The sequence below is a fragment of the Sorex araneus genome, chromosome 2 (assembly GCF_027595985.1).
Source record: "Sorex araneus isolate mSorAra2 chromosome 2, mSorAra2.pri, whole genome shotgun sequence".
Classification (NCBI taxonomy): domain Eukaryota; kingdom Metazoa; phylum Chordata; class Mammalia; order Eulipotyphla; family Soricidae; genus Sorex; species Sorex araneus.
The window spans coordinates 263697059-263724919 of record NC_073303.1 but is presented as its reverse complement, the minus strand read 5'-3'; the positions used below and the strand labels follow the sequence as shown (position 1 = coordinate 263724919).

Sequence of the window (27861 nt, the reverse complement as noted above, 5' to 3'; positions counted from 1 at the left end):
GAGAGCCAGAACCCTCTCAAGGCGCTGTACTCCTCTGTGAAGTCACAGCCTCCTAAGGGCACTTTGAATATTCCTGGCAGGGTTAGGGTGCAAAACAGCCCCCACCGCAAGGAGATGGGAGGTAGAGTTTGGACTGGGGCAGAGCCCAGGCCCTGGTCGACAGCACTGTCTCAGGAGAGGTCAGTGTTGGTGCGAGCTTGTGGGCTCCCAGATTCCCACCGCAGTAAGGAGGCCTGCCTGGACGAAGCAGCTGAATCCAGTCTCTGCCAGGCAGGGGTGGACCCTGCCGGCCTCCTCCCACCGCGCAGGGCTCCGCAGGAAAGCCGAGGGTGGCGGGGAGTGGGCGTATAGGGAGAGACTCAGGAGGCCTACGAGGTCACAGCAGCGGTCACTGCCTAGCCTCGCGCCTGGACGGCCCGCACGGGGCCGCTGACCGCCTCTGACCACTGGGGACCTCCCAGAGCGGCGGGTACCCCACGCCACCTCGGGGACAGCCTTAGTCCGCAGGCTTCGGACGGGGCAGGACGCAGAGCAGGCGCAGCCCCGAGAGTCGCCGAAGGCTCCGCTCGCGCAGGCGCACAGGCTCGTCTTCCTCCACAGCGGGCCCCGCCCCGCCCCCTGGGCCCCGCGCGTGCGCAGCGGCGGCGAGTAGGCGGGCTCGGCCCGCCCCGTTTCCCGGCGTCCCCCGCGGCAGCAGGCACTGACGTGGCCGCCGTCAGAGCCGCCATCTTGTGGGAGCGAAACCAACGCCTGGCTCGGAGCAGCAGCAGCGCCGCGGCCTCCCGGGGTGAGGTGAGGCGGGGGCGGGCGGGCAGCGCCCGGGCGGCCGAGGGGCCGAGGGCACGCGAGAGCCGAGGGCGCGGGCCCGCCGGGCCGGGGGCGGAGGGCGCGAGGCGGGCCCGAAGCGGGAGCGGCCGGGCGCCGCTGGGAGGCCGCGGGCGAGGCGCCGAGGGGGCCCCGCCGGGCCGGGCCGGGGTCGCGGGGGCGGCCGGCCGCGGGGGCCGAGGCCCGGGTGTTCCGCGTGCCCGCCGAGGGCGGCGGGCCGGGGCCCGGCCTTGGGGGGGGCGCCCGGAAGTCCGGCCCGGAAAGCGGGGTCCCGGCGGCCGGCTTCCTGCTCCGCCTCCCGCCTCGGCTCCGCGGCGCTCTCGGGGCCGGGACCCGGGGCCCCGCGCGGGACGCGCTCAAGGTCACGCGGTGGCCCGGGTTCGAGTCTGGTTCCCGCGGGGCCGGCGCGGGGCAGGGTGGGGCCGGGCGGGGCGGGGGTCGGGCCGGGCGGGGCCGGGCGAGGCCGGGGCCGGGCGGGGGTCGGGCCCGGGCGGGGGTCGGGCCGCCGTCGGGCCGCCGGGCCGCGGGGCCCGCGCGCTCGGCCCCTCCGCCCTTCCCTGGCGCCGGCCGCCCGGGTCGGGCCGCTCCCTTCGAGCTGGTGAATCTTTAACCCGCGGACTGTGGCTCCCGGCCCGCAGGTCTCGCCGGGGCCTGGGGAACTGTCCGGGGCCGCCGGGCACTTCCCTTTCCCGGACACCCCCGCGGCGGCCGGGACGGGTCGCCCAGAATTGCACAAGGAGGTGGGGAGGGGGAGGGAGAGGGACCCTCCGCGGCCGCGCTGCCGCGTGACAGCCCCGGTTCCGGAGCCGAGGCGGGCGTGCGGGGCTTTGGTCGCCCGTGCGGCCCTCGTGGCCCCTCGGGATGCGCGGGGACTGTCCGGAGTGTCAGTGTGCGGGGAGCGTCCGCCCCCAGGACGGCCGGGTGAGACAGTCGTGTCCCGCCGTGTGCTCCTTGCAAAGGACTCGGTACGGGTCGGACACCCCGGTGGCAACACTTCCTGCTTCTGGTGGAAGGAAAGTTAGTGGAACGTACAAACAACTGACTGTTCTTTATAGATTCTTTTTTTTTTAAGTTTTCGAATCATGTGGGCTAGTTGTTTGTTTTTCCTGTTGCACAATTCTAAAGGATGTTCAGACCAGCTAGATCACCTCACAGGTTTGAAGCTCCGATAAAGTATAGTTTTATTTTTCTGTTTCATTTTAGTAAAGTTTGGTATGAACTATTACCCGATAAAGTGTTCTACAGAGCCAAATGTCAACGGAAACAAATTCAACGAAGTTCATGATAATAGCTCACATCTTGCAAGCTATATATATAGTCCTATAAAAGGTTATATTTAGTATACTAGCTGGGTTTCAGAGAATTAAATCAGTTTTCTTCAGATTCTTTGAAATGAGTTGCTTTGATTAGTGGATTTAAATTTTTTTTTTTTGGGGGGGTCATACTTGGCGATGCACAGGGGTTACTCCTGGCTCTGCACTCAGGAATTACCCCTGGCTGTGCTCAGGGGACCATATGGGATGCTGGGATTTGAACCCGGGTTGGCCGCGTGCAAGGCAAATGCCCTACCCGCTGTGCTATCGCTCCAGCCCCTTAAATGCATTTTTGATCGTTTACTGAACTGGGTGTTCATAACCCAGTGACTCTGGGCTCGCCATCCGTTCACGACTGTGCATATTGTGCCTTGAACCTTCCAACTCTTGCTGCCCCGCCCCGCCGTGCTTGGTATCGAACTAGGGCCTTACTAGTTCGAAGGAGAGTCATTCTGGGTCACACATAGCAGGTTCTATATTCTCTTGTAATATTTATAGACTCTAAAGCAATGTTTTACAGACTGTACGATATCTTCCCCTCTCCCCCATTCTGAAGGTTGAGGTTAGGGAGGATGGCTGAAATGATACTCAACTGTACAGTACTTAGAAGGCAAGTACTGTACTATTGAATATCCTCTCCTGTTCCAAAACTAAGAAAATGAAAGGAAAGTGATGTCAGAGATGATTGGGAAGCATGAAATTTTCCTTCTGGTTGGATTTTAAATTAGATAACCACCAGCGAGATAAGATAGTTGAATCTCTGGTCCTGCATATGATTCCCTAGCTCCACTTGTGTGGCCCCAAAACAAAATAGGAACATGTGCTTTAGCTGCTGTTCTTCTGCATAGGGTAGTAGTAAAGATGTTCTCTTTTAGAAACAAATTTGGCTTCTTTGGGTTGGGTTTAACCTTTCTTAGTCCAGAGAAAAGGCTGATGTGGGAATGTGTGAGTAGAGAATATGGTTCATTCCAGAGTGTGAGTGAGTGAGTTAGAGGGAGAGAGTCGTTCTGGGTCACACACAGTAGGCTCTGTACTCTTCTGTAATTTTATAAACTCTAAAGCACTGCTTTACAAAGTGTGTGATATTCTCCCCTCTCCCCTTCTCACTCTGGGGGTTGAGGTTGGGGAGGATGCCTAAAATGAATGCCTGGATGGGAGGTAGTAGCCTTGGGTTGTAATTGAGGGGTACTTTCTGTCTTGTTTTCCTTCTGGTTTTGGGCCACAACCATTAGTGCTCAGGTGTTACTCCTGGTGATCTCAGGAGACTATGTTACGTGGTGTGGAGGAATGAACTCTGGTCAGCCTCATGCAAGAATGCCTACCTGCTGTCCTATCTCTCCAGCTCTGGTCACTTTATTAACTTAAGATCAAATTTTAAGGGGTCCTGATGTTTAGTTATGGTTTAGGTTCTATGTTCACATGCATTGACATCCATGATCTTGGTGTACAGTTAGCATCACCAGTGCCCTTGCGCTTGAGTCACCTGAGTGACTTTGGGGGCTGGGGAAGGCACACCTGGCTCTGAGCCTAGGGATCAATCCTGGTGGGCTCTGGGGACCACATGGGGTGTCAGGGATTGAACCCAGGTCAGCTGCATGTGTGACAAGGCAAGCACCTTAGCCATTATATTCTCTGTAGCCCTTGTGACTTTTTTTTTTTTAGTGTTAAGAGGGAAGAGGGTGGTAGGCCAGGAAGCTTCGCCAGATTGCAGCTGATATAGTATAGCTGTATCACTGTTGTCGGTGATACATCAGCTTTCTCACATGACACAGATGAGTTGGATTAGCTGAAAACGTGGCAAAGCCTAATACAAAATTGTTATTTGGTTGCGGGGGGTGCATCTGGTTGTGGTCAGGGCTTACTCCTGACTGCTTTCAGGGATTACTCCTGGTGGGGTCTTGGGGGAATATATTGGGTGCTGGGGTCGAACCTGGGTCAGCTGCATACTACTAGCTAGGCAAGTACCCCCTGTTGGCTCCAGTGACCAAAACTCCTTATTCATAGCTTTATGCCTAGGAAAGATTATCCCAAGTCCTGCTCAGTCTCATGACCTCAGCCCCCACCCCCACCCCCTTGCACTGGTAGGAACAGAGACTGGTGCAGGTACCTTACCCCCAGTCATGCTGTAGCACACCTATATTTCCTTGTTTTTATTATGCATAGTGCCAGTGAGTACAGGGCAGTCTGCAAAATGGAAGGAAAAAGTGGAGCTTCTGGTCAATGCTGACTAAAATAAGGGAACATACAAAAAGGCATTAAAAAGGCTGATTTTTAAATATAGCAAGGGTGGGCTGGAGAGCTAATACAGTGGGCAGGGTGCTTGCCTTGCATGCAGCTGACCTGGGCTTGTTCTCCAGTACTCCCTGCAGTCCCCAGAGCAAACCCTGAGCACAGCTTGGCGTCGCCCAGACTCCCCTGCCCCGAAAGCAGTAGAGCAGTTGGGAGTAGTTATTTCTCAGGGAGAAAAATACCTGGTTTCTTTGATAGGTGCCTTTGGTCATAGTTATGTATAGATTCAGAAGTTGTTTATTTTTGGGGAGAATGGAGGATTTGGGTTGCTCAGGGCTGACTGCCTGGACCTCCCTGTGAAGCTCAGGGATCATATGAGGGGGGTGTGTGTGTGTGTGTGTGTGTTGTGGGGGGAGGTCGGACCCCAAATGCCATACTAGAGAAGCTAAGAAGTAATCATAGTGGTTCTAGGTCTCGGAGATATTGAAAACTTTTTCATATGAAGGGTTTTTTTAGGGGGGCCATACCTACTTATGGCTCATTGCTTGGGTCGGGGCGCCCCCTCTCCGTGGGGTTTTGGGAATGAATATGGGTGTCCTTTGTGCAAAGGACACTCTAAATCAGCCCATTGAACTATCTCTTGAGCCTAGTGTGAAGTTTTTGAAGCATTGTTTCAGTTTGACTTAGGTACAAACAATCAAGAAATGCAATCTCAAGGGCTGGGGAATGTTGATCAGCCATAAAGGATGTACCTTCCGGGCATGACCCCTCACACCAAGAAGTGGCTGTTGGGGGGGAAATCTCAAAATCAGCCTCTTGTCTCATTTGTGGAGAGCAGGAATGAAGGGAAAGTTTAGATGTGGCTGCTGCTGCTGCTTCTTCCCCTCTGCCCTCCTCCCTTCCTCCTCTTCTTCCTCCTCCTCCTCCTCCTCCTCCCTTCACTTCCTCCTCCTCTTCCTCTTCTTCCGCCTCCTGTGTGAAGGATAGAACCAGGGCTTCAAATGCAGTGCTACTGAACTACATCTGTGACTTTGCCATCATTTTTATCCCAGGATTCAGAACAAAAGTTTTTTTTTTTAATTACTTTTAATGGAATGTTTTCCTATATTATCTATAGGCAAATACAGTTCCTAATGAACTTGTCACATCCATTTATTTATGTTTCAGAGATCATGCATCTTTTGTAGATTTTGATGTTAAAGCTTTGCTTAAAATAATTAGTTTTTAGCATTTATCATCTGTGAAAGTGGTATGAAATCTTTGGTTTTGTTTTTGAGTCTTACCCGGCAGTGCTCAGGGTTGACTCAGGGATCACTCTTGGCAGTCTTGGAGAACCATATGGGGTCAAACCCAGGCTTACTGCATGCCAGACTAGCACCTTCCCCACTTTGGCCCTGTGTGTAAAATTTTAACATATGCACGGAAGATTGTAAGAAGGCATTTTTGAAGGCACCTTGAGAACTTGAGATAGGTTTAAGTAGCAGGTTTTTGGACACGCCTTCCTGTGGTATGGAAGCTGTGGTGCTGCTTGCTAGCCCTAAGTAAATAGTGTTTCTTTACCCCCTGGCTTCCTCTTGACTCTGGAGGAATGTTCATTCTAGGTGCACCACACTATGTATGCTTTTATTTTATTTTACTTTATTTTATTTTTTGCTTTTTGGGTGACACCCGGCGATACACAGGGGTCACTCCTGGCTCTGCACTCAGGAATTACCCTTGGCGCTGCTCAGGGGACCATATGGGATGCTGGGAATCGAACCTGGGTCAGCTATCGGCTGCGTGCAAGGCAAATGCCCTACCTGCTGTGCTATCACTCCAGCCTCTGTGTATGCTTTTAAACCACCACGAAATTATTGATGTTTTTCCTGACAAACTAATTTTTAGGAAAATCACATTTGAATATGGTTAATTCTTTTACATTTTTGTTTGTTTTTTGGTCACACCTGGTGATACTCTGTGCTTAGGGATCTCTCCTGGCAAAGCTCAGGGATCACATTCGGTACTGGGAATTGAACCTGGGTTATCTTCATGCAAGGCAAATGCTCTACCTCTGTACTGTGTCTGCTCCCGGCCTGCCGGCCTCCCACCCCCTTTTTAATCTCTGAGAGCCTGGATGTCCTTCCGCTTTTCTCCTCTCCCTGGTAGTGAATCCCTTGGGTACTCAAAGGTTTCCAGAGGAAGATGAGTGAGATGGGGAGGAATGTGAGTCAGGTGGGGACAGAGGAAACCCCAGGGGCATAGTGTGAGGACTGGTGGAGACAGCACAGCTATGGCAGTGAGCAGAAGGCTGACTTTGTGCTGGCAGGCAGGCCAACTGTGCTCAAGGAAAGGGAGTGGGTTCTGAGCATAGTGAATCAGCCTTTACAAAGCGGGTGGGGGAGGTGTGTCAGGAAGTTCTTTCATTCTCACAGAAGTCTAAAGGAGTGAGGGGCCTGTGGGTCTGGGCGGAACAGGAAGCTTCTCTGACACTGGTGTGCACCTGTTGGATGTGAAGGACCTGACAGGGTGGTGAGGAGAGGAGGGAATCCGACTTGTGGGGGCGTGGTTTTAATAATTGTTCTGAACTTTCCTAGAAAACATCTACTTGTAAATCAAGGGTGATTGTATTTTGTTCTTTTGAGAACTTTACCAATAGTAGTTCTCTGTTTCCAAGAAAAAAAAAAACTTGCTTTGTAGACACCACAGTGTTTGAGGTGCTGGCTTATGCCCTTGTGGTAGATGTGCCCAGTATTGAAGCACTTCTCTTATACTTATACACATCTCTTATCCTTCATTTCCCAGTGTGTTAACAGTTACTTGGGTGACAAAATGGCTTTTTGTTTTTGCTGGACTGGTATGGATATTGGTTGAGGTTGTGTTTTTTGCCTGCTTCTTTCAGGACCCTTGCGGTTGCACTATAAAATTTCCTAGAATATCAGGGCGCATCAGTTCAGACCTTTGTGAGGTCACTGGCTTGATGAACTTCTGGGAACTCTGAAAATAAGCTTTCTTCAGTCAACTAGTAGGTCCCACCCTTGTGTTTGCAGAATGTCCGCTGGAGTGGAAGCTATAGCAGAGGGAAAATGAGGTTGCCAGGATTAAGTTACAGGTCATTAATTACCAACCCCCAGGAAGAGATGGCAAGGTTTGGTGCTAAAGATAAGATTTGGAGACAGGAGATAGTACAATAGTTAAGGCAGGGGCATGTGGGCCAGGGCGATAGTTACAGTGGGTAGGGCATTTATTTGCCTTGCATGTTACCAGCCTGGATTCAATGCTGGGGCATCCCACATGGTTCCCTGAGCACCACTAGGAGTGATTCCTGAGGGCAGAGCCAGAAGTAACCCCTGAGCATTGCTGGGTGTGACCCAAAAAGAAAAAAAATGAATAATAAAAAGGCATGAGGCATGTGCCCACTTCGTTCACTCTCTGGTGTCAAGTGACTTTCCCACTTTGCTACAGCAATGCCATGTGTATCCCTAGATGTCCCCAAGTACTGGCACCATAGGCTGAAGCTGCCCACATCTTTGGACCCTTGCATTGAACTGCTGGCCTGGTTGGTCAAGCATGGTCAGTAGGGACCCTAGACCTCCTTAGGAGTCCCTCCTCCCCCCAGAAAAGGTGGGGGATACTTGAGAGGGTGTTCCATGGTTTTGCTTCCAATAATGTGGAGAAAGGCAAGTCTACCTTTGAGGATTTGAGTTCAGTGAAAATTACAGTTATGGAGAGGAATCTAAAGGTGAGAAGTATCTAGCTGAAATTAGAAACCTGGGAATTCTCTCATATTGGGGGTCATACTTCCTGGGAGTGGATGGCTGGAGAGGATTTGTGTTAGTGTGTGTAAGATATTCTCATGCCCCAGATCTGGTTGGACAATTTCCCACCAGAGGGCAATACCAGGGACCCCTATTTTTTGGCAATGAAGGCCCTGAGGAGACAGGTTTGCCTAAAGTCTGAAGTCTAGGGAGCAGTCCATTGAGAAGTTGCTGTGTCTCTTTAGCCCGGAAATTAGATTCCCCAAGAAAATAGTAGCCTCTCCTGGCAGTATCAGATGGGCTTGAGGCATGTCTCGAATCACCCCCTACACACACACCCCTGTTTTTCTGAGTATTAATCCCAATGTGCTTTTTCTTCAGATATCAAATCTCCCTAAGAGAAAGTAGTGGGGCTATAATTTTTTCCTAATTTCATTTTCAAAACAAAGTTCTCCACCGGCAAAAAGTCTGGTTTTGGAGATTGGCTTAATCAAACTCACTCTCTAAGTTTACTTAGACTTGCTGCTGAGAAAGCAGCAGGTTTCCTTCCTGCCTGCCCTGACAGTGTAAGGGGGAACAACTGGTTCATCTTAACTGCTGCATTCTCTCGTTTCTTTTAGTGGTGTGAAAATAGTCTTTCAAGACTCTGGTCCCTTCAGAGTCCTTTTCTGGTTTTTTGTAGAAAGGTTTTTTTTTTTTAAAAAAAATATTTTTTAAAATTTTTGGGTCACACCCAGTGATGCTCAGGGGTTACTCCTGGCTCTGCACTCAGAAATTACTACTGGAGGTGCTTGGGGGACCTTATGGGATACCAGGGATTGAACCCAGGTCAGCTGCATGCAAGACCCTACCTGCTTTACTATTGCTCTGGCCCAAAGCCTTTGTTTCATGGCTCTGTAGGCAGCCTCTTTGAGAAGGCATCAGAACAGGAAAACCTGGTAATGACATAACACCTTGTAATGATCACAGAGTTAAGAGTGACAAAAACAGTTACTGCTAATTTTTGTTTTGGGGCCACACCCCGCAGTGCTCATGGACTACTCTTTGTTCAGTGCTCAGGGCTCACGCCTTTGATCAGGGATTAAACCTGGGTCCTCCTAGCAGAGCATGTGCTTCAGCCTGTTGAACTCTTACTGCCCATGACAAAAAACAAGTCTGCAGTTTTATTTTTGGACACAATCAAGTCCCACCAAATCACTTTCTTTTTTGTATTCTGACTATTAGAGTCAACACAGGGTTGTTTGAAATATAGGGAGATTGTTGTATTTCACTGCATTATTGCTCCATTATCCTTCATTCACACAGAATTTTGTCAATAAAGTCTGATGATGATCACTAAAGTTCATTATATTAAGTTTATTCCTTTTTTCCTTTTAATCATTAAGTTTTTGAAAGAAGCCTCTGGGTGCCAGAGATGGCACAGTGGGTAGGGTGCTTGCTTTGCATGTGGCTGACCTCCAGCTTCCCTTACGAATTCCTGAGCACTGCCTGGTATGGGCTCTCTGCCTCCCTTCCCCCCAAAAAAAAGGGGGGGGAAAGATCAGTGGCAAGTTTCAAGGTAAAGTGTAGGTTTAGAGTATATCGCTTGACAGCATGCCTGCCCTTACTGAGGTTTATTCAGGCTAAGGCTTCAGCAGCCATCATGTGTGTGGATGTGTATGACAGCCTCAGGCCCCACTGTAACTGTGGATTGGCCTTTGATCTTTGCTTCACCTGGAGGTGTCTATGAATTCAGGTACCATTGCTGTCAGATGGATTGTGGTGACGTGGAGGTCCATTCTGTCACGCACTGCTCCACCCGTATTTCATCATCTATCAGTTGGACCCAGTATTGTTGAGCCTCTGTCCAGGACTGATCTTATTGCACAACTACACCTTAAAGCAGTTGTAACGAGGGCTTTGGTGCAGCAGAATAGAGCGGACTGTTTCCTGCGGAAAGGGGCATCTGAGCTTGGCTTCCAAGAGGTAGTGGAGCAAAGGGCTTGGTGGGCACATATTGGAGAACTGGGGTGGAGTGGAAATTGGGAGTGACTGCTGCTTCGAAGAAGCCAGGTTTCTTCATATGGTGAGCTCCAAGCCCACCCCAGACTGCCAGTGTTCTGCTTGCTACTGAAGTTCGAAGTACAGTACTGATCGATTTACAAAGGGCCATTTCTTGGTAACCTAAGCAGTGAGTGGTTGGCAGTAGGTTGTTTTAGGATGTCTAGGTGGTTTGAGTGTGGAGTTGCTTGTGGTTTCTCAAGCCTGCTTCTCATTTTAATCACATATTACTTTGGATTCTGTCATTTCCCTTAACTTGTTACATATTTTAATAATGTGGGTTGATGGAAATTTATTGGGTTTTGTCTCTGATATATTTTTTTCTTTCTAGTACAAGTCATTTAGGTTTACTTTGGATCAGTAGCAGGTATCTATATCTTTTTTGCCAGAGTGGGGGGTGCTCATTTAGGGTCAGGAGATCTGGACCTTCCCTGATGTGAGTGGTAGGGAGGTGCCCATTACCCTCCTGAACAAAGAGAATACAAAAGAGACCATCATAGATTAAATGCTTTGACTCTGTTGCAGTTGTTTTCAATTAAAGCTGATTCCACAGTGCCTCATGGTTGGTGTCACTAAACACTTTGTTTAACAATAGTGACTCCAGCGTTTATATTACTGAAGACCAAAAGCCAGATTCTTGAGTTATAAAGTGAAAAAGAACAACCTACATTGAATTTAACTGATTCTTCCTCCTAAGATTCAGACATTAAATATAATGTCCTGAGCCTGAGAGATAGGGCAGAAGTTAAGGCACTTGTCTTATAGACACCCAGCCCTGGTTCTATCCCAGTTACCACATACGGTCGCCTGAGCAACACCAGAAAAGAGCCTTAAGCATTGACAGGTGTGGCTCTCCCACCCCCCAAAACAAACGTGTAGTGTGATGTTTTCTCCTCTAGTCCTCAGAAAGCAGTGGCTATGTGAGACGTGCATAAAGTGACCGTGTATTAGAGCCATTCAATCAGGTGTTGGCCTGGTGGTTTCTGGAGCTCATCCCTTCTGCAGTATGTGGATATCATTAGTGCCTCGAGGCCAACCCTGTGTTTGATGATTGTTTTTGGTAAAAAATTTCTGGAAGCTGACTCACGAGTTAGTACACGTCAATTTGCATACAGGAGGCCCTGGTGGCCCCCAGGCCCCTGCCAGATATGGCCCTAAAATGAAATTTCTAGAAGTTTTGTTCTGAAAAATAAAATCTCATTGGGACTTGTCTTTAGTGCAGACTATTCTAGAATGTTGACTGATTCCTTTTGGTTCCTTCCACCAAAAACCTACTACTGCTGCCTCCCGCTCCCCAGTTTAAAGTTGCGAGTTGGGATGTAGAAACGGATAAAGTTGGTCAAAGGACACAGACTTCCCACTCACAAGATAAAGAAGCCCCGAGATGTACAGAAGTTATTACTCATTACTTAATGGAATGGCCATAATTTATTATATATAGTCTGTAAATTGAAAGCTGCTGATTTTCTTAAAAGTTGTTTACAACAGGAAAACTTGGACAGCAGGTAGGGCGCTTGCATGTGGCCAAACCAGGTTTGATCCGTGGCATCCCATATCGTCCCCTGAGCATGCCATGTGTGCTTCCCCCCCCCCCCGCCCCACACGTATTTACATGTATGTGCTGGAGTGCTGTGATGGTGTAAAAACTATTGTTTGGATATGACCTGTGAAGGTTTCCTCTTCAAACTTAATCCAGAGTGATGGGTTATAGAAGATTTGTTCTTTCCAAAGACCACCTTTGTTAAATTGTGGTCTTAACCAGAGAGGAAAAGAAGTTGCTCCTCAGTGACTGTGATCTTGCCAGAGCTTTGTGTCTGAGAGACTGGTGCTTTGCCTGTATCTTACAGGCTGTTGGGGTGTTGGGAACAGTATATGACATCTTGGCTGAGAAATTTACAGGGTGGGAAGGAGGCTCTTCCTTCCCATTTACATGGGACAGCTCTTTTGAGAGAGTCTGTTTTCACTGCTTCTAATATTTGGACTCATTAAGACGGCCCTGAGAGGGGGCTGGAGTGATAGTCCAGCTGGTGGGTGTCTGCCTTGTACATTGCTGACCCGGGTTTGATTCTTGACATGCCATATTGTCCTTCAAGCCTGCCAGGATTGATTCCTGAGGGCAGAGCCTGGAGTAACCCCTGATCATCGCTGGGTGTGACCCAGAAAGCTGGGCCTGAGAAACAGGTTTTCACTGGTGGGCAGTGATTCTTGCAGAGGAAAGGTGAAGTAACAACTGGGTTGGGCAATCCTGCAAGTCAGATCCTGTGCTGAGGCTACAGTACCAATGAGGTGGTGGCTGCTGGACCTTTGTGCTCTGATAGATATTGAGCCCATTACTCAGCAGGAAGTGCTTCTCTGAGCTTGGGCTGGGAGCTGCCAGGGTCCCTGGAGATAGATAAGGTGAGCATAGATAACTGAGGTAGGAGTGGCAAGACACTATGTGGTGATTTCCTAAACTCAAATTCGTTGTCTGTATAAATACAGTATTTAGCCACTGAATGTCTTTCCTTTCTCCCCTTCAAAGGGCTTCAGGACTTCATTCCATGGGGAGGCTGGGGCAGTGTTGGTAGTCATGGCTCAACTCTTGGAGGCAAAACAGCGTTGAGGGGGTGGGAGGGGGGTGGAGTTGGGCTTTGCAGGCAGTGGTCAAGGTTGCCTAAGGGATGGAGCAGGGACTACTCAGGAGGCAGACTCCTACTCCATGCTTTACATTTATGCACCCAGAAATGCCCTGCCTGCTGACTGTAGACACACATTGCTTTGCCCCTTTTTTTGTTTGTTCCCAGTTCCCGGTTTGTTTCCTGTTTTTTATTTTTGCAGAACTGGAATTGACCTACGCCTCCTGCATCCAAAGCATGAGTTTTACAGTTCCTTTGGTCCCCTTTTCCTTTTCTATGCTAACACAAGTAGAGAGGCTATCTTTGGTAGTGTTTCTCAGAACAGCTGTTTCCCTCTGCATCAAAAGACTTTTATATCCTGTCAGGTTTAAGATGTTAATGTGGACTATGAGAATGACCTTTGGCACTACCAGGTTGCACCTCAGCATCTTGGCACCCAGCAGTAACTGACTCCTAGCTTTCTGAAGCAAATTTCAAAATGATTTTTTTGTTTGCTATCTTTGGAGTTTTTACTGTGTACTTGTTAGTACTTTTCCTGAGTCCCCCTAGAATCACCAAGCCTCACATTTTAACTGGGATAGGTAATACACTGGCCTTTTTCTGGAACTTTGTGCTCAGCTCCAGTGTCCACTGCACCACCTGGGACTCACCTGCACCCTGAACAGCTTTGTGAGGCCAGTGCTTTGGCCCAGCTTACTGAGTACTAAGACTGGGTGTAGAGCTCACACAGCCAAGATAAATTATCTCCTTAGCTCTGGACACTTGGTGCTTGAGGTTTACTCCTGGTAGTACTTAGGGGACCATATGCAACATGGGAGCTCAAGTCTGGCCTACATGCAAAGCCTGCACTCCAACTATTGCTCTGGCTCTAAGCTGAACACTTTATATTATTACTATTTTTGGGCCACAACTGGTGATGCTCAGGGTGATCCTCGCTCTGCAGTCAGAAATTACTCCTGGAGGTGTTTGGGGAGGGAACCATATGGGATGCTGGGGATTGAACCCAGGTCTGCTGGCTGTGCGTTTGCTCCAGTCCCTGTGGGAACCAAATTTCATCAGATGGCATGATCCCATTTGTCCATCTTTGGGTTGGTGATCTGCAGCCTACTTCTTACTCTACAACTGAGGCTCACTCTAGCCTACTTCTGGGCTACTGTGCCTCCTAACAGCATAGAACCAGACTGAGGGCTCCTATTTCTGCAGGTTTTTTTTCTGACCAGTGTTGCTCCCACCAATCTACAAGTATGGGGAATATCTTTGCCAACCTCTTCAAAGGCCTTTTTGGCAAGAAAGAAATGCGCATTCTCATGGTGGGCCTGGATGCTGCAGGGAAGACTACCATCCTGTATAAGCTGAAGCTGGGTGAAATTGTGACCACCATTCCTACTATAGGTGAGGAGGCTGGGCCGTAGGGGGACAGGGGGCAGCTTTGTGGGGCACTCACACTGCCATTATGCTCTTCCAGGCTTCAATGTGGAAACTGTGGAATACAAGAACATCAGCTTCACCGTGTGGGATGTGGGTGGCCAGGACAAGATCCGGCCTCTGTGGCGCCACTACTTCCAGAACACACAAGGTGAGTGGTGGGGTTTTTTTTTTGCCTCCAACTCACCTTTTCCAAATTAACTGGGAAGAGTTGGAGGGTATATATTAATCCCATGCATTGATGTCCGCTGCTTTGCAGGTCTGATCTTTGTGGTTGACAGTAATGACAGAGAGCGTGTGAACGAGGCCCGTGAAGAGCTCATGAGAATGTTGGCTGAAGATGAGCTCAGGGATGCAGTCCTGCTTGTGTTTGCTAACAAGCAGGTATGTGTCACCTCCACGTCTTGTCACCTGCTGTGGGTATTTGATGTGTACTGGTAGGACTGCATATAGATAGGGCAAAGGATAGTGAAAGGATAGATGTGAGGCTGGCTTTTTCTCTCCAGGGTTTAAGGTGGGGGGGAGGGGGTGTGGGAGGTGGGGAGGAGGCAGTCCACAGGTATTTTGAGAGGGTGGGGTACACACAATACACTGCTAACCCACGGTTGCTCTGTTGCCCTTGCCAACAGGACCTCCCCAATGCCATGAATGCGGCTGAGATCACGGACAAGCTGGGCCTGCATTCCCTGCGCCACAGGAACTGGTACATTCAGGCCACCTGTGCCACCAGTGGGGATGGGCTCTATGAGGGACTGGACTGGCTGTCCAATCAGCTCCGGAACCAGAAGTGAGCCAGCACTCCTCTCTTTCCCTTCACCCCCTCTCCGCCCTCGCTTTTCTCTCATGTGGCAAACGTGCGCCCTGTGGTGTGAGTGCCAGAAGCTGTCTCCATGGTTGGTCACAGTGTGCTTCACCATGCTGTAAATGTGCAGACGCAGCCTGCAACCGGGTTTTTATTTAATGTAAATAGTTTTTGTTTCCAATGAGGCAGTTTCTGGTACTCCTATGCAATATTACTCAGCTTTTTTTATTGTAAAAAGAGAATCAACACACTGTTAGTACTGAGAAGGGATTTTAGGCACGTGCGGCCTTCAGGAGTTGCTGTGTCAGACAGGCTCGGCGCACCTCCTCTGGGCTTCAAATCTGTGTTAAGATCCATTTTGAGGTTGGTTTTTAACCCAAACTCAGTGCATTTTTTTAAAAAAAAAATTAAAATACAAGATAAGGAGAACACTTGAACACAGAAAGGAGAAATGTGCCTAGTGTAGATTCCGCAGTAAAGGCCTGAGTGTGGTCCTGTTTCCTGTCGGGAACGTGAGACGATCCATTCTGCATGGTCACAATAGGGTCCCTGTGATTTGCTGTCGGGTCATCCCGTGTCCATAGCGTTTGTGCTTGTATTCGTGCTTAAATGGCCATCCAGGAGATGGGCTGGGGGGCTGCGGCCAGCTGCTCTTGGACCTCTCGCAGGGACCCGGGCCTTCCTTTGGGTCAGCGTGGCTGGAAAGCCCTGTTATTCCCGTGCTCACTCTGGGCTGGCTGGGTCTCACCAGCAGGAGTGTGGGCAGGCAGGCAGGGCTGGTCACCCTAGAGCCACACCCCTTGGAGCACCCGCTACACGTGCTTTCCCTCCCTCAGCCTGCAAGGGTCAGATTTGCCATCAAAAACAACGACCTCTACTTTTTTCTTTTGTATTTTGATAAACACTGAAGAAGCTGGAGCTGTTAAACTTTATTTTGGGGAAAACCTCAGAAATGGTTCATTTGGTGTCGTGGAACCTCTTACTGCTTTCAATACACGATTAGTAATCAACTGTTTTGTATACTTGTTTTCAGTTTTCATTTCGACAAACAAGCACTGTAATTATAGCTATTAGAATAAAATCTCTTAACTATATCACAGGCTCTAGTGCTTGGCTGCCGCCTACCAACCTGCAGGCTGCGTGAATGTGGGATACTCCAGAAGGCTGCCTGTGCTCATCCTCCTGCTCACACCCAGTGAGGGGAGGACTTTGGCTGGACACACTGGGTGAATTGGTCTGATGTGTGCAGTGGCCAGTAGCCTCCCTGAACATCAGCCCCTGGTCATGAGAAGAGAGGGGTGTCACCATATGCTTTCTGAGGCCTTTTGGCCAGGCTCAACATCACGGCCTCTGGAATCCTGGCTGCTGTCTCCTGCATGCCAGATGGGTGATGGGGAAAGGCATTGGACACCTGAAAGTGTGGGCTGGCTATCCCGATTGGCACCCTACTTGGTGACCCCGATCCAGTAGTTGGATGTGGCTGTAGGCAGGTTCAAGGTTTCCTTCCCTTTCTGCCGCTGTCCTGGTCAAAGCCAGTCACATCCCACCTGGGAACTCAACAAACATCTACCAACAGGTGGAAAACCAATGCTATAGCATGGAAGATCGTGTCACCTTCAGAGTTCACCCGTAAAGTGAGAACAGAAGGCATTTCATTAAAAATGAATCCATCCTGGGTTTCATCTATAGTACTCAGACTATCAAGTTATAGTACTTGACTGAAGCTTGTGAGGGCACGAGTTGCATCCTCACTGTCACAAAAAGAAAAATCCTACGGACAAGGTTGCAGGCTCCTTGGTAAGAGACAGAAGACCAGGCAGAAGGTGGCCATTGCAGGGACACATCTGAGGGTAGTGGGCAGGATGGAGACAGTATAAGTGATTCCAGGTTGGTTTAGCTCTCCTCTCCCAGTCTCATTTCCAGAGTGAGGCTCTCAAAGCCATCACACCAAAACCCATGGCGTGAACCCTTCATAGTATAGTCCCGCTTTGTAGTCCTTTAATATGAGGACAAACTTTATCCACTGAAAATAAACTGTTTATTAAGTAAAAAGAATTATGACCAAAAAATAGCAGCTGTGTTTGACTACAGCTAAGCTGGGGGTTGGTGCCAAAGCTGACAGCAGGGACTGGAAAGCATGACCAGACCTCCAGGGGAGCAGGACTTGGCTGCTTTGCTTGTTCACAGGGAGGGAGGTGCTTCCACAGAGATGGTCCAACAGGCGGCCCCTCGGCTTGACTACAGGTTCTTGTCAGTAGGTAGGGGTAGGCCCACCCGGCCTCAGTCACTGTCATGCCGTCTCCTCCTCTTGTGGTTGGGGGAGGTATCTGAGTCCTCTTGGCAGTGCCCAGTCCTGGAGAAATAAGGGGACCCTGGTGTGAGGAAGGGCTAGCTAGTCCAGTGCTGTCCGTGACCTCAGAGAGTAGGGGTACACCCACCGGGCAAGGGATGGGGACACTGGGGAAGCTGCCTCTCTCCGGTGCTCCTTTTCTTTCTTCTTTTCTTTTTTGTGCTTCTTCTTTTTCTTCTTTTTCTTTTCTTTCCTGCTCTTTCTTTGGTTCTCTGGGCTGGAAGGGGTTCCAGAAAATGCAGGGCAGAGTTTTGGGGGACTGCACTCACCACCACCACAGGGTCTCTTACTATCAGGTTAGATCGCCAATGACCGCAGACAGGCTACGCCCGTCGCAGCCCTCCGCACCCCTTGCCTTCTCCCCAGAGCCAGGTATGCTGTCCCACACCGCCCCTGCCCGGCGCTGGGGGTGCTGACTCCCCGGCAGAGCCGGGGCCTCCTTACCCCGGGTCCACCTTCTCCTCCGAACGTGTCTTCTTCCTGGCTGGGGAGGTCCCTGTTCGGCCGCTCTCAACGCGGTGGTGCTGCCGAGGGAAGCCCCGGTTTTCGAGGACTGAAGATGGCCCGCCCCGACCCTCAAAGGAGAGGAACCCGGAGCCCCAACTCAGCGGGGCATTCCAGTGTCTGGGGGCGGTTACCGTGAACACAGAAAGTCCGAGTTTGGCGGCCTCCTTGTCTTCTCGGGACAGCGCTACTCGACCAGCGGAGCCACTGCGGGGGGACACGGGTTGGGCCCCTCAGCCGGAGTCGCAGCACCACCTCGGAACCTCGCCCCCGCCTCGAGCCCCGCCCAGTACCTGGAGCTGCCCAGGCCGAGGAGCCGGTCGACGCCCTTGTCGGCATCCCCTTCCCGCTTGCAGACCTCCACGAAGTCCTGTGGGGGAGGGCGGCAGCCTGGGGCTCGGGCGGCGCCGCCCGCGACCTCCGCCCGCCCGGCCGCCCCCCGCCGCGCCTCGGGGCGCCCGCCCTCACCTCCTTGCTCAGGCCCGTGGGCTGCTTCCTCACGTTCTTGTAGCCACTGCGGAGGCCGCGCGCGGGCTTCAGGGGGCGGCTTCGGGGCGCGGCGGGCCGCCCCCGGCCCCGCCCGCCCGCGGCCCGCCCCGCCCCGGGGCCGCACTCACAGCGCCGCCATGAGCGCTTCCTGCTCCGCCTGCTTCACGGCCGCCAGCTCCTGCTCGCGGCTCAGCCCCGCGCCGTCCGCCCGGCCCTTGGCGTACCAGGTGAGGTCGCGGCCCTTCTGCCAGCGGCCCACCGGCGCCATCAGCGAGTTGCCTGCGGACGGAAGGCCGTGACCCGCGGCTCGCGGGCGGGCGGCCCCCGCCCGGCCCCTTACCCACCTAGGTAGTTCTCCCGCTGCTTGTCCGTCTTCACGTCCTCCCAGCTGAACTGATCCTGCCCACCGCGCACGCCGCCCCGGCTGGAGCCGAACATCCTGCCGAGCCGCCCGGGTCCGCGCCCGGTCGCGCGCCGTGACGTCACGCCGGCGCCCCGCGCCTGCGCCGAGCTCGCTACCGCCCGTTACCCCCCCCACCGCGCCTGCGCCGAGCTCGCTACCGCCCCGCGCGCCTGCGCCGAGCTCGCCAGCCCCAGCCCCACCCCTGCGCCGCGTTCGCCTCCGCCTTGAGCTGTCAGTGTGCGCGTGTCCCGGGGACGGGCTTTTCTCTTCGCGGGGAGGACCGGACTGCGCCCCAGCCCGGTGGGCGAGATCAGCAGCGCCGAGGGACCCGGAAGAAGAGCGGGGCCAGCGCGAAGCCTGTGTCCTGTCAGTATACCGGATGGCCCGGGGGCCCTTTCACCAGCCCGGGGGTGCCGCTTAGCCAGAGCCCCTGCCCAGATGAGCCCTTGCTGTTGTCCTTGGATGCAGATCTCCCCTGCTGCTAGACACCCTCGTGTTCATCCTAACAGGGACCCCTAGGCCGGCCACTGTGCCGCGTCCCCCTCTCCCCCCACCCCCGGATTCGCCAGTGTAGGCGACCATGCCGGGCATCTCCCCAAAGGAAGAACTGTGGCGGCAGCAAGGGCTCCAAGGAGGCTGCCCCGGTGTGGCTGGTGGACAGAGCCACTGGGGCATCCCTGTGGCCGCTGAACAGTGACAGGAGGGCACAGGGCTGGGCGCAGTGGACATGGCTGTGCCCAACGTTCTGGGTAAGTGTTCAGATGCAGGGTCATTCTGCTTTCTGTCACATGCCCCAGACTTACACCCTGGGGTTGGATGAGGGGCCGCTGCAGGCCCAACTCTGCCCGCAGAAGGAAGTCTGACCACTGTGACCCTAAGGTGACATACCCTGTGCCATTGCCCTGGCTGCCTCCATAAGGCAGCCAGCATAAGCATAAGGCTGGCCCTTTGGGGCAGGAGTTCCTGCCCACTGACTGTGAGGGGTGTGTGAAGCCTTGTCTTTCTCCCAACCTCTCCCACGTGGGTGGGCTTCCACACCCTGTGGGCCTTGTCCTATCTCACAAGTAGTCTGACCAACTCCTAGAGGCTTGTGGGTCGGTTTAGTCAGGAGACAGACAAATGATGCAAGCAGCTTGGGCAAAACCTGATTTAAAATAGATACCCCTCCACTCCCAGAGCACCCAAGACTGCTGGCAGCCCTGGTACAGTTATTTCTTGGTCCAAAACTGCTTGTAGCGCTCCTGGTCAAAGTCATCAGTAAGCTGCGGCTCCTCCACCTTCTTCTCTCTGAGCTGGGCCTCACGTTTCCGGAAGCGTGCTCTCCTCTCCTCTGGTGTCAGGCTATCCAGGTCCAAAGGCATCTATGGGACAGATGAGATGCTCACAGGGCTGGCATGAGTGACTCAGCCTCTCCTTAACTCTCTGTTCTTGGGCCTCCTACCACTACTCCACAGCTTCTATTCCTGCAGAGATTTTTCTCTTTTTTTTTGGGGGGGGGGAAGCAGAGGGGAGGGGGGTTATCTATATCAGATAAGGAACTTTCCTTGTGTGTGGCCAACCTGCATTTGATCCCTGGCATCCAATATGGCCTTCCACGTCCCTCCAGGAGGAGCCCTGACCATCGCTGGGCATGGCCCAAGGCTGGGGAACATAAGATTTGGGTTGGAGTGTAGCTCAGTGAGAAGCACGCTGGCATATATGAGGCCTGGGTTCAAGACCCTACCCTAAGCTAAACAACTTACTGTAAATTTTCCCAGGCCGCAGTGTCCCTCTGCCTCCCACCCCCAATACTTAACTCCTACTGCTGTGTGATCTTGGTGTTTGCAGCAAGCTCAGATTTACCCTCCTACCTCTAATCCTAGGACTCTTGCTTCATGTGGGTGTACAAGCAGTTTCTATGGGCAGGGTCCATAGGGAATGTGCTCCGCAGAGCAACAGGACGGGAAGCATACCACCAGCATCCTCCGTGGCTCTCGGTAGCGGATGTGGATAGTGGAGCCATCCTGCCTGACCAGGAGCACAGGGTAAAGACGTGCGTAGGCCTGTCGGTGTACCCGTGTGAGTGAGGCTCTGCTGCTGTCGGCCCGCCAGGAGGATGTGTGCAGGCTGCGACCCGCTCCTGCAGCCCGAAGCACCAGGCTGCAGACAGGAAATGGTCAGTGGCTGGTGCTGGAACCAGGGGGCCCACTTGTCTAGGGAGAACAGGCACTTCCTGCATATGTAGTATGAAGCAGCTTGCCCTTCATATTATAGACTCCACATTTATGTCACCCTATTCCCCATAAGGAAAGGTGGCTTGGGCCAGAGACAGTATAGCGGGTTAAGGCACTTGCCTTGTACACAGCTGATCCTTGAGCATGCCAGGTGTGTGGCCAAACACCATCATCCCCTCCACCCCATCCCAAATAAAGGTGGATTTTGTGCAAACCAGGGAGATCCCTCACCAGAACCCACTGTGGGTACCATGATGCTGAACTTCTAGCCTCTAAAATCATAGGAAATATATAAATCCCGTTTATATTTCCTAGGCTGTGGCACTCCTTAGGGCAAGCCTAGCCTATTTGATTTGTGAATGGGACTGGGCGGAAGAGGCAGAGTTGGGTCCACCAGAGACCGCAGTTTCCCAGTTCTGGCCCTGCTGCGTGACCTCCAGGTTGATGGCCACGAAGCACTCCAGAGGTGGCCACACAGTCAGTGTTCCGCTAGGTCTCCAGCGGAGCCCCGTGGCAAACACAGCACTTCTGTCACCCTCAGGCCGAGGGACTGCTCTAGACCCTCACCCTGGCACAAACACTGCTGCCTTTCTTACTAAGCCTCAGTCCCGAGTGAGTGCCCGGTAAGCCGTGGCCACTGAGCCCAGCTGCAGCCTTCGGGAGCATGTGGGAAAGATGCGAAGAGACACGGGGGTGGTGAGCTCCAAGGGCGGAGCAAAGCGCCTAGTCCTGCAGGGCCCAGGCCTGGGAGCTTCCACGGACAAGATCCCCCCGGGGAGCGCCCGGGTTCCCGCAACATCTGTCTCTCCACGCGCATCTGGGGGACGAAGGGGACAGGCGTTTGGGTGGGACGAGCGGGACTCGCCGAGCGGGGCGAATGGCCCTCACCGGGCCCTGGCGCGGGCTGTCCCGAGGGCGCGGCTCCCGCGTCGACTCCCCCAGGGGCCCCGCGGGAGCCGGGGCAGGAGGGTGCCGCTTACCCGAGCAGGCCGCCCGGGGCTGCCATCCCGCAGACTCCGTCGCGAGCCCGGCGCGCAACCTTCGGGGCAAGAAAGCGAGATCGTTAGCCCAAGCCTTGTCTTCCGAGGTCGGCGCAGGCCCCGCGCCTGGCCGCGGGCGTCTGGCCACGTCTGACTGTCCTGGACGCGTCTCTGCGCGGTGACGGGGGATCCTACACCGCCCGCGGGCCGGTGCGCACGGCCGCGCCCTCCCGCCCTTCCTCCCGGGCCCTGGGCCGGACCCCCGCCCGCGCGACCTGGAGAAGTCGCGGTCCGGCGGCGTGGCGTGCACCGCGCCCCAACGGCCAGCAGGTGGCGCCGCAGCGCGCGGCCCCCGTGACGTGATCTCCGAGGGCGGGCGCAGTCGGCGCTGTTAGGACGGATTCCTTAGTCACGACGCAGGGCCCGCCCTATGATGACGTACTTCCTTTGAAGGCGGAGGTGGGACCGGCGCGGCGACACGTACTCCGTGATCGCCTGGGCGGAACCGACACGACCATGGCGTAGAGTGCGGAGGAGGTGGGGCCTGCTGCGATGACGTACTTCCGCCAGCCAGAGCAGTCTCGTTTTGATGACGCATTTCCTTTGGCGCCGAGGCGGGACCGGCGCGGCGGTGACGTACTCCCGAGGCGCATACGCGGAAGCGACACCATGACGTGGAGTGCGGAGGAGGCGGGCCCGGCGCCGCTGACGTGCTTCCTTTGGCGCGGAGGCGGGGCTCGGGGCGCGGGGTCATGACGTGAGCGGCGGCGCGGAGGCGGCGGCCCCTTATGCTGCGGCGCCCGCTGGCCGGGCTGGCGGCAGCCGCCCTGGGCCGAGGCCTTCCGGACGGTGAGTGGCGCGCGGCGCCGGGGCGCGGCTGTCGGGGTCTCCGGGGGCCGGGAGCCTGCAGCGCGTCTCTGCCTTTCTCCTCTGTCCCGGCGGGCTCGGGGGTCGGGCCGTCGGCCGCGTGCAGGAAGGCGCGTCCCCGCTGTGCCTGCCCGGGGACCCGGGGCCGGGCGCCCGCGGGCCGCGTGGGGGCGCCCTGGACTGCCCGCTTCCCGGGCCCACTCCAGGCCGGGACCGGCTCCCCAGCTCGGCGCGCCTGCCGGGCCCGTGCCCCTTGGTCTCCGGGCGAAGCGGTAGTCTGCCACACCCGCTGCGACCACCGCCCGGCCGAGCTCGGTCCCTGGCGCGGCGGAAGGGAGCAACAGTGACCTCAGCCAGCTTGTTTTCTGGCGCACATTCTCGTACTCACTGGGAGCAGGAAGGGAGGGGGTGACGCAGAGGGAGAGCGAGGAGTGCAGGGCTGGGTCCAGCTCTGGGTCCTCCTGGCCTTGTGTGCGTGGGCACCGGTGAGGCCAGGCAGCCTCGGTGGCTTTGTCGGCCCTGTGTGTCCTGCCCCCACATCTCCGTGTGCTGCGCCCCACCCCCCCCACCCTCTCACCTGTGCCCTGAGCCCAGCCCCTTTGCATCAGAAGCCGCCCAGGGTGCAGCTGGGGGGCACTTTCCCGAAGGGTGGAGGTGCCCACAGGGCGCTGAGGGCGGCAGTGCTGAGGTGGGCAGGAGCCTCTGCTCCCAGTGGGGGTGCGGCAGGCGATGAGCTGGCAGTGCTTTGTGCCAGACTCCTGGGGGGCTGCCCTCCCACCGAGCCCCGCTGGTGTCTGGGGCTCGCGCTGAGGGAGGCTGTTGGGACTGGCCTGGGTGGCCAGCGGGTGGCAGGAGGGCCCCTGTGGGAGCAGGGCACTGGGGCTCCAGGGGTTCCCACGGAGGTGCCCAGCACACTGCCTGCCGCTGCGCTACCCGGAGTGCCCGGGGAGAGCCGCCTTCCCTCCCGGGCTTGGGGCGAAGGCGCAGTTCCCCTGAGGGGCCGTGTCCCTGGCTGGACGTCCTGCACAGCCCCTGTGCCCTGTGCCCCCCCATGGCTTCCTTCAGGCCCTGCCCTCCCCGGAGGCCACACCCCACATACGCGGAAGCTGCTGTGGCTTATCTCCGTGGCAGCTCTGGCACGAGGGGGACCACGGAGGGGCCTGTGCCCTGGCCGCAGCAATGCCGATGGCTGCCCAGCTGGGGCATGTGGCAAGCAGGCCACTCCCTCCATAGCCTGTCTTTGTCCAGGGTTTGGGCTTGGGCACTGACCATCACTTTCCACCAGAAGCGCCGTGAGGCCAGCCAGGATGTCTCCAGGCTCTGTACATGATGGAGTCCGAGCTCATCCCTAGCTGCAGTGTGTCCAGAAGCCAGCTCCAGGGCCCCGTGTGGCGTCCCGGCACCAGTTTTAGAAGCTGGGCTCTTTGGTGCTGGAACATTGTATGTCTGAAGCCCAACTATGAATAACTGTAAATCACGGTGTTTCAATAAAGTTTTGTTTGTTTTGTTTTGCTTTGTTTGTGGGCCACACCTGATGATGCCCAAGGATCACTCCTGGGTTGCTCGGGGACCATATAGGGTGTCAGGGTCAAACCCAGGTTGCGCATGTGCAGGGCAGGCACCCTACCCTCTGTACTGTTCCTCTAGCCCTATTATTATTACTTTTTTTTAAGCAGCTGGACTCCAGGGCTGAACAGGCAGTACGAAGCCCAAGGAGCTTGCCTAATGGCCGGTGTGGCCCACAAGCCTGGGGGGAGAAGGAAGCTGGTCTCAGGGAGGGAGGCTAGTGGGCCTGAACCCTGCTCCTTCCCCGCACCCACTCCCTTACTCGGCTCCTGGGTCTGAGCAGACCCCAGGGAGTGTGCTGGGCTGACCTCCAAGCCGAGAGGAGGGCGGGACTGGGTGGACCCTCGTGGGGAAGGAAGGTGCTACCCCTGCTGGGGCACCGCAAGGGAGGCAGAGGGCGTGGCCTCCAGCCCCGAGCAGGGCCCAGGCGCTCCCTTCTCTGGGGGGAGAGGAGGTCCCTAGGAGCCGCTCTGTGGGAGCCGGGGCAGGAGATTAATTAGGCTTGGCCTACATTGTGGATTAGGGAGCAGCCTGCTGCTTCTGCTCACGCACGGCTTCCTGGGGTCCCCCTGCTGCCCTGCAGCTCTCCGCATCCCCACCCAGACCCACTGGCTGTCCACCTGACTCCTCAGCCTCCGTGGGTCCCACTGCCTTCTCTCCCTCCTTGCCCTCCCCCTCCCTTCTCTCCCATCTCTCCCTCCGTCTTCCTCCCTTCTCTCCTTCCGTCTCTCCTCCTTTCTCCCTTCTCTCCCTCCTCGCCCTCCCCCTTCCTTCTTCCCATCTCTCCCTCCCTTCTCTCCCTCCGTCTCTCCTCCCTTCTCTCCCATCTCTTTCTCCTCCCTTCTCTCCCTCCTCCTTGCCCTCCCCCTTCCTTCCTCCCATCTCTCCCTCCGTCTCTCCTCCCTTCTCTCCCGTCTCTTTCTCCTCCCTTCTCCCTTCTCTCCCTCCTCCTTGCCCTCCCCCTTCCTTCTCCCATCTCTCCCTCCCTTCTCTCCCTCCGTCTCTCCTCCCTTCTCTCCCGTCTCTTTCTCCTCCCTTCTCCATTCTCTCCTTCCTCCTTGCCCTCCCCCTTCCTTCCTCCCTTCTCTCCCTCCTCCCTTCTCTCCTTCCGTCTCTTTCTCCTCCCTTCTCTCCCTCCTCCTTGCCCTCCCCCTTCCTTCCTCCCATCTCTCCCTCCCTTCTCCTCCCTTCTCTTCCTCCGTCTCTCCTCCTCTCCCTCCTCCTTGCCCTCCCCCTTCCTCCCTTCTCTCCCTCCTCCCTTCTCTCCTCCCATGTCTCCCTCTTCCCTCCTCTTCCCCCTCCTTTCACTCCCTTCCTTTACTCTCTTCCCTTCTCTCTTTCCTTCTCCTTTCTCTCCTTCCTCTCCCTTCTCTTTTTCCCTTCCTTCTGTGCTGGATCACTGGCTCTCTAAGACTGCTGAGTGCTGACTACAGAGGCGGGTCCTGGGGTGCAGAGTGGGGCTCAGGAAGTGACTGTTTTTGCTCTGTCCCTTCTAGCTCCTGGGGCAGGACCTGGTTCTGCCTCTCAGCAGTGGTGCCTGTGTCTCTGGAAGAGGCAGGAGCTGGGGGAGGGGAGAGAGAAGTGTGTGTGTGTGTCGGGGCAGGCCCGGGGTCTGAGTGAGGGGGGAGAGAAGGGTGTGTGTGTGTGTGTGTCGGGGCAGGCCCGGGGTCTGAGCGAGGCTCCCGTCCGTGCCCCCACAGGGATGTCAGGCCCCAGACCCGTGGTCCTGAGTGGCCCCTCGGGTGCTGGCAAGAGCACCCTGCTGAAGAGACTCCTGCAGGAGCATGGCAGCATCTTTGGCTTCAGCGTGTCCCGTAAGATGGGGGCCCGGGCCGGGGGAGCCCCAGGGTGGGCGGCAGGGATTCTGGAGGGACACTGGGCTCACGGGTGCTTGTTTGCAGACACCACGAGGGACCCGAGGCCTGGAGAGGAGAACGGGAAAGGTGAGCTTGCCCACACGGCCTCGTGGGGCTGCCTGGGCTCTTGCGGGCAGGGGATCCCGTCCCGCCCGCCACATCCCGGGAGCCCCTGTGGCTCGGTGAGGACAGTGAGAAGTAGGGACAGGCCCAGGGGAGCACCTTGGCGGCCGGGGGGGCTCTGGGCTGCCCTGACCGTCCCTCGCCCTCCCCAGATTACTACTTTGTGACTAGGGAGGTGATGCAGCGCGACATTGCGGCCGGCGACTTCATCGAGCACGCAGAGTTCTCGGGGAACCTGTATGGGACCAGGTGGGCGAGTTCTGGGGCTTCACAGGTGCCCACTCGGGGGCGGGCAGGAAGAGCCTCGTGGGGCTCTCCCCGGCAGCTGCGTGCCAGCTCCGCCCCTGCTTCCCAGCGCCTGAGCAGTGTCGAGGCAGGGGCAGGCCCAGGCCTGCCCCTGTGAGCGCCTGTCCCCACACCTCTGGCAGGCGGGAGGCAGGGGCCGTGCGTGCAGACCACAGGGCTGGGGGATGCTTGCCGAGGAGAGGCTGTGGGGTCAGGCGGGCCAGGCCTGTGGCTAGGCCGCACCCCACATGGAACAGAGGGGGCTGCTGGCCCGGGGCCTCCACCGTGGCGGGCAGGGCCCTCGGGTCACACCATGCCCTGCCCTTCAGCAAAGCGGCCGTGCGGGCTGTGCAGGCCATGAACCGCATCTGCGTGCTGGACGTGGACCTGCAGGGCGTGCGCAACATCAAGAAGACGGACCTCCGGCCCATCTACATCTCCGTGCAGCCGCCCTCGCTGGACGTGCTGGTGGGGGCCACGGCAGGGGGCTCGGGCGGGGCGGGGCTGGGCCCCAGGAGCCTCTGACCCTTCCCCTGTCTCAGGAGCAGCGTCTGCGGCAGCGGAACACGGAGACAGAGGAGAGCCTGGCCAAGCGGCTGGCCGCTGCCCGGGCTGACATGGAGAGCAGTGAGTGGCGCTGGGCACCCGCACCCCGGGCACCCCCAGCTCCGCACTCCAGCAGCTGGTCCCACACCGAGGGAGAGGGGTGGGGGCAGCCCCGGGGTCCCTGTGGACAGTCTGCTTTGTCATCGGAGCCTCTGCTGACTTACCCTCCCCAGGCAAGGAGCCCGGCCTGTTTGACCTGGTCATCGTCAACGACAGCCTGGAGCAGGCCTACCAGGCCCTGAAGGAGGCTCTGTCTGAGGTGGGCTTGTGCTGGCCTGCGGGTGTGCATGCGAGGGCAGGATGGCTGGGGAGGGCAGGGGGCTGCTGTGTGGTCACCTCAGCCCGCTCCTCTCCTGACAGGAAATCAAGAAGGCTCAAGGCACTGGCTGCTGCTGAGGACACCGCTGGCCGTGTCCTCCCTGCGAGGAGACATGTCGGGGGGGCCTGGCCTCACCCACCCCGTCCCATTCTGGACACCCTCTGCCCTGGCCCCCTTCCTGTGGGAGCTGGGGCTGATACCTAATAAACAGGCGCTGGTCAGTGCCCAAGAGCTGTGGGCGTGATGTCCCTGACTGGCCAGACCCCAGGAAGGCTGCAGGTTGGGGTGTCTCCTGCTCCTGCCGCTCAGTGGGCTGC

At 55.6% G+C, this 27861-nt stretch overlaps 4 protein-coding genes across 5 annotated transcripts; 2 read left to right on the top strand and 2 right to left on the bottom strand.

Moving 5' to 3' along the window:
- The first annotated feature begins 673 nt into the window (after positions 1-673).
- ARF1 (ADP ribosylation factor 1) lies at positions 674-16077 on the top strand. 2 transcript variants are annotated; one of them, XM_004611506.2, is made up of 5 exons: positions 674-792; positions 13960-14148; positions 14222-14332; positions 14441-14565; positions 14811-16077. In XM_004611506.2, exons 2-5 carry the CDS (start codon positions 14001-14003, stop codon positions 14970-14972), a joined length of 546 nt encoding a protein of 181 aa, XP_004611563.1. In that variant the 5' UTR covers positions 674-792; positions 13960-14000; the 3' UTR covers positions 14973-16077. The 2 variants fall into 2 exon arrangements, with proteins under 2 accessions (XP_004611563.1, XP_054985330.1); XM_055129355.1 differs by having other exon boundaries at positions 682-787.
- Positions 16078-16998: 921 nt separating this feature from the next.
- On the bottom strand, positions 16999-18830 carry C2H1orf35 (chromosome 2 C1orf35 homolog). The gene is made up of 8 exons (XM_055129354.1): positions 18671-18830; positions 18455-18605; positions 18306-18351; positions 18131-18207; positions 17972-18044; positions 17778-17857; positions 17422-17550; positions 16999-17336 (listed from the first exon to the last, which is right to left on the bottom strand). The coding sequence occupies exons 1-8, from the start codon at positions 18762-18764 to the stop codon at positions 17264-17266; spliced, it is 723 nt and encodes a 240-aa protein (XP_054985329.1). The 5' UTR covers positions 18765-18830; the 3' UTR covers positions 16999-17263.
- Positions 18831-19862: 1032 nt separating this feature from the next.
- Positions 19863-22575, bottom strand: MRPL55 (mitochondrial ribosomal protein L55). Its single transcript, XM_055124772.1, has 5 exons — positions 22407-22575; positions 22198-22310; positions 21923-21981; positions 20682-20868; positions 19863-20090 (listed from the first exon to the last, which is right to left on the bottom strand). Exons 1-5 carry the CDS (start codon positions 22573-22575, stop codon positions 19938-19940), a joined length of 681 nt encoding a protein of 226 aa, XP_054980747.1. The 3' UTR covers positions 19863-19937.
- A 38-nt stretch (positions 22576-22613) lies between these two features.
- Positions 22614-27775, top strand: GUK1 (guanylate kinase 1). Its single transcript, XM_004611625.2, has 8 exons — positions 22614-22771; positions 26056-26169; positions 26257-26298; positions 26487-26583; positions 26949-27087; positions 27162-27246; positions 27399-27484; positions 27586-27775. The coding sequence occupies exons 1-8, from the start codon at positions 22711-22713 to the stop codon at positions 27619-27621; spliced, it is 660 nt and encodes a 219-aa protein (XP_004611682.1). The 5' UTR covers positions 22614-22710; the 3' UTR covers positions 27622-27775.
- The last annotated feature ends 86 nt before the right edge of the window (positions 27776-27861 follow it).

Coding starts and splice junctions, on each gene's coding strand:
- ARF1 (XM_004611506.2), top strand. CDS start 14,001: ATGGGGAATATCTTTGCCAACCTCTTCAAAGGCCTTTTTGGCAAGAAA. Junction 14,333..14,440: donor CTACTTCCAGAACACACAAG/GTGAGTGGTGGG, acceptor GCTGCTTTGCAG/GTCTGATCTTTGTGGTTGAC. Junction 14,566..14,810: donor TTGTGTTTGCTAACAAGCAG/GTATGTGTCACC, acceptor CCTTGCCAACAG/GACCTCCCCAATGCCATGAA.
- C2H1orf35 (XM_055129354.1), bottom strand. CDS start 18,764: ATGTTCGGCTCCAGCCGGGGCGGCGTGCGCGGTGGGCAGGATCAGTTC. Junction 18,352..18,454: donor GAAGCGCTCATGGCGGCGCT/GTGAGTGCGGCC, acceptor CGGCCTCCGCAG/TGGCTACAAGAACGTGAGGA. Junction 17,551..17,777: donor GAGGAGAAGGTGGACCCGGG/GTAAGGAGGCCC, acceptor AACCCCTTCCAG/CCCAGAGAACCAAAGAAAGA.
- MRPL55 (XM_055124772.1), bottom strand. CDS start 22,575: ATGCGCCTCGGGAGTACGTCACCGCCGCGCCGGTCCCGCCTCGGCGCC. Junction 20,869..21,922: donor GCCCCGGGCGGCCTGCTCGG/GTAAGCGGCACC, acceptor TCCTGTCTGCAG/CCTGGTGCTTCGGGCTGCAG. Junction 20,091..20,681: donor AGCCACGGAGGATGCTGGTG/GTATGCTTCCCG, acceptor TCTGTCCCATAG/ATGCCTTTGGACCTGGATAG.
- GUK1 (XM_004611625.2), top strand. CDS start 22,711: ATGCTGCGGCGCCCGCTGGCCGGGCTGGCGGCAGCCGCCCTGGGCCGA. Junction 22,772..26,055: donor GGGCCGAGGCCTTCCGGACG/GTGAGTGGCGCG, acceptor GTGCCCCCACAG/GGATGTCAGGCCCCAGACCC. Junction 26,584..26,948: donor GGGAACCTGTATGGGACCAG/GTGGGCGAGTTC, acceptor CCTGCCCTTCAG/CAAAGCGGCCGTGCGGGCTG.